At 32.9% G+C, this 13,265-nt stretch overlaps 1 protein-coding gene across 1 annotated transcript in view; it reads left to right on the forward strand.

Moving 5' to 3' along the window:
* PCDH15 (protocadherin related 15) overlaps positions 1 to 13,265 on the forward strand; it is a gene marked incomplete at both ends in the record, with an annotated part of 665,703 nt that overhangs the window by 612,562 nt on the left and 39,876 nt on the right. Inside the window, one exon of the mRNA XM_084244834.1 lies at positions 2,352 to 2,440. Within this exon, the coding sequence (XP_084100960.1) occupies positions 2,352 to 2,440 (89 nt within the window). The remainder of the gene's footprint in view (positions 1 to 2,351; positions 2,441 to 13,265) is intronic.

The raw sequence follows: 13,265 nt of genomic DNA on the forward strand, positions 1-13,265 counted from the left end.
ATTTAATATTTGTGTAGTATTCCATTGTGTATATATAACACATTTAGATTTGTTTCTTAGCCATTCATCTGGCATTGGGCATTAGTTTTTTTTTTTTTTCCATCACTCAGCTATTGTAAATAGGGCTGCAATGAACATAGGGGTGTAGATGTACTTTCCAATGCGTGTCTTTTCATCCCTCGGGTAGATATATAGCAGTGGTATTGCTGGCTCATATGGTGCACCTATTTTTAATATTTTGAGAAAACACCATACTACTTTCTGTAAGAGATGGACACGTCTGCATTCCCACAAAAACTGTATGAGGGCTCCTTTTTCTACACACTCTTACCAATACTTGATATCTACTCTTTTTAATATGGGCCATTCTCACAGGTATGAGATTGTACATTATTGTGCATTTGATTTGCATTTCCCTGACGATAAGTGATGATGCAGAAGGAAGGGAAAAAGGCAGAGGGAACATTCGCCTATATATATATGTAGAGTTTTTCATTATATATATTTACTACTAGAGGCAAAAAAATACATTTCCACACAATTTGTGTATTTTTATTTCTCAGAGTCAATTAGATCTGGAAAATTAGGCTCACACTGTTTCAAAAGATCTCTGACTAGTTGGAAATATTTCACGTAATATTTCAGATTTTCTTTTCCTGGATAATGGAAAGATTTGGCAAATCTAGACCTGTTATCTCACATGGAAATGTGTACTATAAATGAGTAGTCCTTGCCTTCTTTAGATAAATCGTGTTCTATGATTTCAAAAACTTAGTATAAGTTTTCATTTTTCCTGTCATTTTAATCCAGACATTAAATATTTCACTCATTGTGTTTCCTGCCAGGTACTGAAGGCATGTATGCTGGTGACTCTTGATGAGCTATCTATGAAAGCTATATGTAGAGTAGTAGAGAAGTTTGCATATAAATTGAAATTATATGTATCTAATATATGCATCAAAAATTATTCTATGTGATAGATTATATTCACACATATGCTACTAAATATACCTAATCCAAAGTATTGAATTAATGTCTCTGGTGCACATGCATTTAAACAATTTTAATAGTACATATTGTATATTTGCATAGGCCAGTATATGATTTCATTTAACATTTTTATATCAGTATTGTGTAATAGTAAAGAACACATATGCTAGAGTCAGACAGTGTTTAAATTTTGGCCAAGTTATTAAACCTCCCTTTATTAGTTTTCTTATTTAAAAACTGGAATTGTAGGCAGCAGCTCTCCTGCCATGTATGACCATGCAGGTGTTTCTTTTCACCAACTCGCTCCCTTTGCAAAACAGCAGAGGCAGCTCTCCTTCCAAGGCTGCCCCTCTGTGACCATGCAAGCCTCTCTTCTAACAAACCTGTCCCGTTCAGGGGCAAATCTTTCTTCTTGCTTGTGTCTGTGCAAGCATCCTTGACTTCCCTTCCTTTTCCTTTTTATAGTAAACCTGCTCTTTTGAATATGAAAAATAAATTGGAATGACAGTAATAACTACCTGAGACAGCGGTTGTTAGATTCAAGTAATTTAAAACCTATAGATTATTGAAAGAATAGGTAAATCTATGTTGTGAGCACAGAATAAATAGTTTTGTTTTTCTTCCATTTTTCTAAATATGAACCATGAAGGAATTCAGAAAATGTTAAATGAATAGGACAGATTCATAAATTTACTTAATTAGCTGATTTTAGCTCCATATGTAAATATATATCTGCATGAATATATCTCATCTGCACAAAAATAAAGTTGGTGAAAGCAGACATGAAAGTTATATATGATGATTTCATAGAATGAATTTGAGTAAGTCTTAGCTCTGTTCTTAGTCACAGTGAATAAATGATTTCCCAACATTCGTAAAATCTATGGGGTCGGCTTTCCATTGTTCTGTGTTCTTTTATAACAAAATTAGAAACCAATAAATAGGTCAAAGTGGTTAACTGTATGTTGAAGGATGAAATTGGATATTTTAGTGGTGATCTACAGGTAGTGCATGCACATGTTGATTTTCAGTGACATACACCTGAAACATGTTATCATGCAATTTTACATCAAACAAAAATACCTTTGTTGCATTAGTAAATAAACCAGAAAGCAAACAAAATCAACAATGGAATTCACATAGGAATTTTTAACGTTTAGGTAAGAAACAAATATTCTATTATTCTTACCCTTCCCCAGAAACTTAGAGTTTGTGTAACTAAAAATATCACTGTTCCTATATTTAAAAATGGGAAACTATTGTGTCTATGCTTTGTAAGGAAGAGATAGTTATCTTTTATCTTTCATTATAGAAATGTTACTGAGTAATAGCTAAGTGAACTTTTGTCCACCTTTTTTCAGGTGTCTGTTGTCAATCAACTGGATATGCAAGTGATTGTTTCTAATGTGCCTCCTACTCTAGTGGAAAAGAAGATAGAAGACCTTACAGAGTAATTAATTTTTGTTTACTTATATTTTTTTTCATGTAGACATTGTTCTAATTGGATTGTGTCATTTTTCAAAGTTCAGATTAAACATTAACACTGTCTTAATAAAATTTAGCTGACATATTTCTAGTAATTGCCTCTGCTGTTTTCTTCATTCAGTTCATTTGAAATAAATGAAGATTTAGAGAACCTTCAAGTAGGAATGAAATTTAAGTGAGAGCTATTCAGAATGCTTTGATTGATAAATCGACATGTCAAAGTACTGCATATACAGAATAAATTCATAATATTCATTATTTGAGTATAGTGTATATTTTAGTTTTATTGTCCCAAATTGTTTAAAAAGTCTCAAAATGACAGCAATCCAATTAGTCCATGGGAGTGTTATTTTTTAAAGTGGTATGTCTACACATTTAAAGCTTATTCTTTGAAAACATTATGTGACTAATCTTATATATATGATATACATTATGTGACATACATATATATATATATAAATTGAGGGGACATAGATTTCATAGCATTCTATATGGTTTAATAGCACAGGTTCGCACTTCTTGAAATATATATTGCCACACAACATCTACCACAGACTTTTGGCCTTACTCCATCCCTCCTGGCCATCTAAATTCTGTAAACAGATTACAAGGGTTTGAATTTGTTTGTTTCTGTCTGTGTCTTTATTTATATTCCATATATGAGTGAAATAATTGGTATATAACTCTCCTTCTAACTTATTTTACTAAACATAATTTCCTCTGGTTCTGTCTATGTTGTTCACAAATGGCAAGTCATCTTTTTCACAGCTAAGTAGCATTCCATTGCATATATATACCACCTTATATAGACCATCTCTCCTTAATCCATTCATCATCATTAGACATTAAGTTGTTTCCATAACTTGGCCATTGCTAAGTGCTTCAGTGAACATAACAGGGTGTTTTTTCACTGTTATTTTTTCAGTAGTGTTTTTTTTTCCATTTTTTTAAAGATTTATTTATTATTTATGCATACAAGAACTGGGGTACAGGCCAGAGGTGTGGGGGTGAGAGGATTCACCAGAGACAGAGTGGGGAACAGAACAGGCAGATTGACTGAAATACACTGCTGAGGGGAGCAACAGGCAAGGCAGAAGAGGTCTGCTGTGCCATATGGGTTGCTCCCTGACTGGGGATTGAATTCATGCTGCAGAGGCTGTGGACAGCTTCATAGGTTGTGTCTTAACCCCTTGTGCCACCAGGGAGGCCTTTTTTTTTTTTTTTTTCATTCTTTAGTAGATACCCAGACATGGAATTGCTGGATTATATGGTAGATATATATTTTTTAATAGTTTGAGAAACTGCAAAACTACTTTACATAATGCCTGGACCAACCAGTCAACATTATCACCAACAGTGTACAAGGTTTCCTTTTTCTCCACATCTTTACCAGTACTTCTTCTCCCTCATCTTTTTTTATACAAGCAATTCTCATGGGTATGAGATCATATCTTTTTTGTGGTTTTGATTTATTTGCATTTCCCGTGTGATAAGTAACTATGAATGTTTTTAAATGTGCTTGCTGGCCATTTATGTGTCTTCTTTGAGAAAGTCAATACCCCTTTGTAATGAAACAGCCCTTTTTAATTATATTAAAGTATAAAATGATTCTAGTAAGACTCTGCTTACTACAGGTGATCTTACATATCTATGTTCTGAAGTACTTTAGTTTGACTTTAGGGTTATATCTTTGTGAGCCTTCTGTTTTTGTTACTTACAAGTTTTTGAAATTGAGAAGTAGGAGAAACAACTGTGAGAATTAGGATAGAGACAACTTACCATAACCAACAATTGATTGGCAATAGTATCTAAAGAAGCAGCTAAGAAATCTCTGCATTTCATGTCTTCTCCAATCTCCTTTGACCTTACCAAGAAGTTGTAATCAGTAAAAAACAGTTTAGGATTCTGAAATATAAATGGTTCAAGAACCTACAGAAGGGCCTCCCCTGGTGGCGCAGGCTGTTAAGTGCAGTGCTTTGAAGCTGTCCGCAGCCTCTGCAGTGCCACTTGGATCCCAACTGCCGGCATGGTGCAGCAGACCTCTCCTGTGGCACCCGCTGCTCCCCTCAGCAGTGTATTTTATCAGTCTGCCTGTTCTATTCCCCACTCTGTCTCTGGTGAATCCTTTCACCCTCCCATGCATCTGGCCTGTATCCCAGTTCTTGCATAATAAATAAATATTTTTAAAAAAGGAACCTACAGAAGTGGCATTTTCGTAAAGTATTTGAAAATACTGTGTTGCAGTATAAATTGGAATTGATAATTTATGCAACGCATAGTTGCATAAACATTTCTCTGTTTCTAAATATAATATGAAAATTCAATAATAGTAGGACATTACTGAATTAGTTATTTGGAGTAGAAAGCCCATCACCATGAAATTTTTATGCAGTATCTGAAATGTGACTTTGTAATTAATTTATAGCTCCTGGAATTAAGGTTACAAAATAAACTTTAGAACTCTAGCCAAGGCATAAATTTCTAGGATAAGAACCATTAAATCTCTTGGGAGGGCTCCCTGTGAAATTGTAAACAATAAATGTTAGCACTTATGTTTTATTCAATCAGTGTAATAAATTAGAATTAATATGGGGGGAAGGTTAAGTTGAAAGGCAAATAAACAAATCCGTTTTATTTGATCATATTTACCCTCTTTTAGAATTAGAGGATTCAGGGAGATTTTTATTAAAGGGGAGATATTATTATCTTAATAAATAAAATTAAATATATTGATAGTAAATTTTATAATAATATAATTTATTAGTGTTACTTAAATTGTTTTCTTCTTAAATCATTTATTTTTATTAGAACATTTAAATCTTAATTATTTTAAATTGAAAACAATTAATAATTTTATTAACAAAATATTTTTTAAAATTAAGCTTCATTTCCAAAAAGAGATAGCAGTAAGGATTTAGCCTGTGCATTTTGCCTTGTCAATTCCTAGAGTATTATCCTTTGTAGAGAGAAAAAGTTGCAATGCTTTTATCGTTCAAATATGAAGACACTTTGAGGAAATTCTTGTGTGAAATTTCTAAGCCATTTATTAACTTTTTCCCCTTCCAGACAGCTCTTGTTGCTTTTGAATTCAGAGGAACTAGACTCAAGCCCTTATTCACCAAAGATTAGCTAGGAGCTCTTGATCCAGTAATTCAGTTCTTTAAAGTACTAATATCCACATTTTAATACTGGAGATTTATTCATTAAATAAAAAGTAGTTATTGGTTATAAACACTACAGATTAAAAGTGAACAAAAAGCAAATCCGAGGGCCTCCCTGGTGGCACAAGGGTTAAGATGCAGCCTGTGAAGCTATCCACAGTAACTGCAGCATGAGTTCGATTCCTGGCCAGCCAGGGAGCAACCCACATGGCACAGCATACCTCTCCTGACTCACCCCACTGCTGCTCCCCTCCGCAGTGTACTTTGGTCATTCTGCCTGTTCTGTTCCCCACTCTGTCTCTGGTGAATCCTCTCACCCCCCCCCCCACACACACACACCTCTGGCCTGTACCCCAGCTCTTGTATGCATAAATAAATAAATCTTAAAAAAAAAAAAAGCAAATTTCCTCTTCCCATGGAACTTGCATTCTATTTGAGGCGAAAGAGCAAATAATTGTAGTAAATTAACATATATGATGTTAGGTGGTGTAACTGCAATAAAGAAAAGTAAATACAAGTAGCAATGTAACATAATGGAAGAAAAGTACTATTTCCCTGTGGCAAGCCCAAATTAAGAATTCCTACTAGAAATTGTACAATAAGTACTTACATTCCGGATAAATTGAAATCTGAGCAGTGACCTGAAAGAAGTGAAGAAGAAATTCATGTGCCTATATTGGGGCGTGGGGTGGTGTGTGTGTGTGTGCATGTGCGTGTGTCTGTGTTATTCCAGAGAGCGAAAATTGCAAATGTGTAGGCATGTTTGCTATATCAGTCTATAGATATCAAGACAGAAAATGAGTTATATGTGACCTCACAGACCACAAGGAAGATGTAGCATTTTACTGTATAGTGGATAAAAAGTCAATAGAACTACCTGCTCAATAGGTAGCCATTAACTATAAGTGGTTATTGAGTGCTTGCAATGTGGCAGGTCCAAACAAGAGTTTCTTTAAAGTTTAAAATGCACAACCAAATTTTAGAAACTGGGCACAAATGTAGTAAGAATGTAAAATAACTCATTAATATTTTTATATGGATTACATATTGAAAAGACAGATTTTGGATATATTGAGCTAAATTTAGATTAAAATCTCACCATTTTAATTTAAAATTTTTAAGGTGGTTACTGTGCAATTTGACTTTTTTATCTAATTTGTGTTTAATTCTTTTTGGAAAGAGTAGCCTTAGTTTTGCATGAACAAAGCATGTTCCAGCTTAAGTTTCAAGCTAGAGTTGAGTAGGAGAGATCATGTGACCACTAATGAGTCTACAATAGTAGTCCAGGAGAGTTATAATTGTAAGCTTGGACATGGTAGGGATGGATACAGGGAGAAGTGATTAGTTGAAAGATATTCTACCTTGGATTGAACATATAAAGTAAATAATAACTTAGGTTTTTTGGTCTGAGCAAGTGGAAAAAATAAAAATATTATTTGCCTTACTTAGCATTAAAGAATTTGACAAAATTTTACATGTGAAAGTAGTTGAATCCTGTTCTCAGAGAGAACTGGTTTTATTTAGCAGTATTTGCTTCACCTCAATAAATACATGGATGCCAGCTCCTTTTCTACTATCAGCCTGTTGATTTTGCAGTTTGGTAATTGATTAAAACTCATTTTTCTCCTCACCACAGGCACTGTCTCTTAGTCCTACATTAAAGTTATTTCCTCTTCTCTCATTTATTTCACCTGTAGCATTATCCTATGGTGTTATCCTATGAATTCCTTGAAAATCTTTTAAAAATATAAGTCCCACTGAATATATGAAATAAGTCACTGTATCTGAGAATTTAATTGTGCAGTCTTTCTTGTCTGCTGTATTCTGATTTAAAATCGCTGTAAGTAATGCCAATCATCTGCAATTTTTCTTTAAGTATACTTAGCACAAAAATGTAAAGAGGTTATCAACAGAGAATGACCATAAATTATCCACTTGTTATAAATAATGAAGCACAGACATTTCAGTAGTACAACTTTTCAAAAGAATGTTTTCTTAAATAAGTGCATAATAGCTGTAAAATAAATTGAATCAAGTCATAAAAATAAAACACAAACTCATGAAATGGAAGCATACTTTTAATATTAAGTGTATAATTCAAAATTCTTTTAAAAAAGATAAATGTCATTGGTTTTATTCACAGTCTTTGTTTTGACACAAAGGGAATTTCTGCTATTTTTCTGAAAGACTTTTTGGGGCTTTATTTTCGTAGAGAAGAAGTAACTTTCTCTCTTTGCAAGAAGAAATACTTATTTTCAACTCACTGGATTATAAGAACAAAATAATGCTTTATGTTTGGCAAATAGGTAGCATTACAATAAACATAAATTAAGCCCCAAAAAAGTTTCTTTTCAGAATTAAAGACTAGACCATAACTACACTTTTACAAAATAGTTTTTGATATTGTTACTCATGTACATTGCACAAGTATCTTGAATGCTTTGTTCCTTGAAATGAGGGAAAAGGTAGAGGTTTCAAATTCAGTTGTCATATGAGAGAAATTTAAATTTCATGTTCTCAATGCATAAGTACTGAAGTTTAGGTAGAATGGAATTTAGTACAAATGCTTCAGCCCCTTCCTTCCATGACCAATAATTCTGGAAAAAAAAAAAAAAAAAAGGGAACAGCAGTGCACTTTCCAAAGCAAAGCTACCCAAACTCTATCAGTTTAGACCCTTACCTCACACTAGGCACCATGAGTTGTGTAAAACTTCTCCTATTTTACTTTACCAACAGGATGTAAGGCCCAGTGGTCTTTATTAAACAATATTGGTCAGAACCCTATCTATGAGCTTCTGTCTCCTCAAACTACTAAGCAAGGTTTTATTGAGGAGTTTTAAGATACAAGGTGGGATTCTCCTTTGAATCTCCCCACACTCACTCTTACTCTACTTGTTACTTTATTTGTAACTCACCTATGCTGACTCCAGCATGAATTATTTCCTGTACAGAAATCAACCTCCAGTGTCCCTCAGCAGCCTCCAGGCCCTAATAAAGTTAGCAGTATGGAAGTGTATCTGCAACAGCCTAGGTAAAAGAACTTGCCAGCCTGTAGGATGAGTTGCCCTGGTCCTGTTTAGACTCAACAATAGACTGGCAAGCTCTGTTCAAGCAATTCAGCCAGCTACGCTGATGATGAGGCATCCTGATAGATTAAAAAAAAAAAAAAAAAAAAAAAAGCTTCAAATCCTGAATAATGCTTTTCTCCCAGAGGGAGAAAAGGAAAAGCCCACATGTGTAATTGGAATATAATCCATCTCAGCAGGCCCAGGCATAGACCAACCCACAATAAGCTGCGATGCTCCTCTCCTCCCTCCCTCTTGGACTTATAAATATCTCCTAACTCCCTTCAGAGAGCCTGTTATATTCTTCTTTCCCAAACTGACTCCCTCACTTGGGGTCTCTCTAATAATGACTTGCCTGGTTCAACTACAACTAGTGCTCTCTGGTGAATTCTTCCACTAGAGGGCAAAGGACCCACTCTTTGGGGTTGGGGCCTGTAACACAATAAAGAAGGTGGCTCCATGACTTTCATATTCATTTTTGAGGGTTAATGTGTTTCAATTTATAAAAATTCTTAGCTATTTGAAAATGTTGTCATAGTATAATATAAAATTATTCACTAAAAATATAAACTATCGAAGTGGCATGAATCTACAAAAAAATAGTATTTTTTTCTAATAATCATTCATATGCATATAGGTACTTATGTTTGTATCAATTGTATTTTCCTATATGCAGAATTAACAGAGGCAAAAGACTTATCAATTTGATTTCTTTATCCTAAGATTCTATTGGCTATTGATTGATTTATTAAATAGAGTCTCATATGCTGATGTGTTTCAATAGCTTTGTTTCATGGTTTAATGGTCACATATTCATCATTAAGTAATGCATTTCTGATTTTTTATAGTCAAAATCATACCCATTTATGTCAGGAAATATAAAACACATATTGAAGAATAGCAAATACACATACTCAGTTAATATTGCCAACTGATACATGATACAGAAAAAATTAAGTGCATTATTGTTTTCCCATTTTTCTTAGTAACACAGTTAACAAAACAATAATGGGGTTTGATTGTTACATTTAGACATTGTAGCTTGTCAGAATCAATATTTTTCCTCCTTTATGATCGGAGACACTCAGTAAGGTAGGGGATGGCAGAGAGTAGAGAAGGGGCAGATCGGGGCGGGCAGAAAGCACGGTGGAGTGTGTGGAGTGTGTAGACACTTAGGTGTGGGGAAAACTATGATGAGGGGAGAAATCCTATAATGTGAAAAAATTAACAAGGATGTTTAAAAACAAAAGTAAAAATGGGGTGTGTGTATGTGTGTGTGTTTTTACATTTGCTTTTTTTAATGCTCACTTTTGGAAACCATAAAAATATCACCAAAACAAAAAAAAAACAAAATAATTCCTATAATTCCACTGAGAATGTTTTAGTGTTGCTTTTATATAAAAATGTTTTAAATAGTTGAACTACTGCTGTTTTCCAAAAGAGATAAGTAGAATATTCCTTAACAGAAAATATATTTTAAGGAAAAACAATTAAAAATATGATATTTTGAATTTTAGACCATATACAGATACTCTTAAAATGACCCTTGTCTGCTCTGTGAGAATATCGCAAATATTAACAATTAGAATAGTGTTGCAAGAAGTATTCTGTTTAGGGAAAGATGGTGATAAATTGTGGTAAATAAAAAATCAATTTGGCTGTAATCTTAAGGACATATTGGCTTTAATCTTATTTAACCTTCTGATTTGTAATATAGATTTTAGAAGCATTAACAAAGTATGGTAGAACAAGAAGTTGATTTACACAGGCACATTCCATTCTGTGATTTAAGGGAAAGAAGTTGTTCATATCCTAAAGGTAAAGCATATTAATTACACATTTTCTAGTTTATCATTAGATTTATCTTTTTTATAAAAAAAATTGGAAATAAAATTGAAATGTGAAAAAGAAGTAGAAAAGGGGAAAGGGTAGAATTAGTAATTCAATTGGCTTTATAATCTGTTTTACTTTTCCCACAATCACACCATTGAGTTAAGTTTATTTTTCAGTTTTTCACCAAATAGAAAACAATTTCAGGGTAAACACAGGTCACAATATATGTTTCCATTAAAATATTTGCATTACTGTTGCTTTATAAAGATTCCAAAATACACAATGACAATTATTCCTTTCAAAATTATTTCTTTACTGTTATTTCATGTTTTATGACTCAGAACTTTGCCACATAGAACAGTTTATTAGTCTTACAAATCATCCCATACCATAGTATATGGCAAATGTTTGATACTCTGTATGGCCATTCAATTCAGGAATTGAGAAACAAGACTCAATTCCTTTATTCTCTGAATTATATTTTTCTCTTATTTTTTTTCCAGTTTACACACAATTTACCTCTCTTGTGCTGCTCCTTTTTTAGCTTGAGAAATTCAACCATATGTTTATATATGAAAATTCCATTTGTATCAGTAGCAATACAAATGGTATTTTAGATGCTTATATTTATGTCTAAGTTGTATTAGAGGTTAAATGTAATCATTTTTAAATGTTCCACCTTATTCAAAAAGATTTTAAAGCAGTTTATAATGATTCACACAGAAAACAAGGTAAAATGCATTTTACATGAGTCAGAAAAATAAGCAAACAGGATAGAAATTGAAGGAGTCAGAGTAAGACTATTAATAGGCATGCTGGGAAACCCTGTGGATCACTAAAGAGAATAGTTATAAACTTGGTTTTCGTTATCTTGCACCAATGTGAAAGAAACAAATAAACAAAGCAGAACAGAATTTTTTATAACTTAAAGAAAGGAAAACATTTTCTGGTGGAAAGGTGGAACTATTTCTGAATCAAATGTCAGATTGAAGGAAAATGTTTTTGTCCTCTGGGGCTTCATCGATAGGATAGCTCCTCATGTAATGAACATAGTATTCATGATAACTGAAGCATTACTCAAGACAGAGTGTGGATAGAGTCTCTATGGTCTATATTAACAGACAAAAAAAAAAAGTGCAGACTATCAAGAAAGCCTATACATATCCCTTCAGCCATCTGCAATGCCTATTGATTCTTTTAGCAAGCCTTGTGAAAAATATTGACAAGTAACTGAGATGGAGCTCCCTTTCTTGCTAGTTAAATGTAAGCCATTTACTTCAACAAAAGGCTAAATAGGGTTTGCAATCATGAAATCTGAAGGGTTTCTATAACCAGCACAACAAATAGCTCACATGGTGCTTTCTGATGTGTCTTGTGGACTTAGTGTTATCTAACTTCCCACAGATGCTCTTTAAGTTGTCTTTCCCCATTGTACAGATGAGCTCCCTAAAACATTTGAGAGGTTGAATAATTTCCACAAAGGTAGCAGATGTTGCAGGTTTAATTTGAATGTATACCCATGGGTCAACACAAGCCTAGGTATTGAACCCTTCTTCCTATTACAATGTTTCTTAGGAAGGGTAAATTATTAGGTACAAAGAGTGAGTTATACAGTGAAGTTAGAATTGGACTTTCAGTGCAACTTAATGCAGTATATACAGACATCGATTTATAATGATGTACAACTAAAATTTACATGTTACAAAGCAATGTTATTTCAATAAAAATGATTAAAAAATCTGATGAAAAAATCCAGCCTATCTTTTTTGAGAGTGAACTGAGCATAAAAGGCAGGAAATTTTCACCAAATGGTTATTATTTTGCTGAGCTCGTTCATATAAATAAGCCATTGAGAAGAGGGCTGCTGTACTCATTTTAGTGTCAAAAAATAAAATTTAAATCAACCATAAGTGAAAGTCTACCTCTGCTATACAACTTTTTCAGTAAAGCTGCTACACTTAATTTTTTTTATAATGCAATTTCTGGTTGAAGCTAATTGAAGATATGTATGTAGGTAACTGGATAAAGTGATGTGGTAGATTAATATTTAGATGTATATTCAAAAATAGTTTGTTTTGAGAGTAAATCAGTTAACCGATTCAGCTATATATTGGTACACTAAGTTTGTTATTTAAAAATCAGGCATTTGCATAGAAAAAATATTTTGGTTAAACATTCCTTTCTACTTTTATTCTAAGAAAATTATTTAAGTTTACTTACTATTTCTTACTGAATATTATCATATGGTAATACAGTAAAACATGTTTGCGTATGTACATAAGATATATGCATATGTAAAAAGATAAAACACAACATAAAGTTAAATGTATAGGTAAGTAGAACACATACAGGTATATACTTTTATATACTCAAGAATGTGTATGTTAGTTATATTAACATATTTCCTTAGAAGCTAAGAGATTTGAAGCTTTCTCTAAAGAAGACAGTTACACATTACTATATGAGTATGCTACACAGCTTTTATATTAAAGTGAAATAAACCCTAAATGAATATTTGTTTTTTTAATGATTATAATCATTATCCTTATTCATTTGTGCTATATTTGTTTCTTAGAAAGTCAAAGACAGTCCTTTGAGAAAGTTTGTCATAATCAAATACTCTGCTGCTATATATGTGATTATAGTACTCTCATTTTAAATTAATATATGGCTCCAAAGAACTTGATTCAGGGGAAATTTAAATGACTAGGTTTTTCCGTAATACAAATTC

Source organism: Talpa europaea, assembly GCF_964194135.1.
Source record: "Talpa europaea genome assembly, chromosome: 10".
Lineage (NCBI taxonomy): Eukaryota > Metazoa > Chordata > Mammalia > Eulipotyphla > Talpidae > Talpa > Talpa europaea.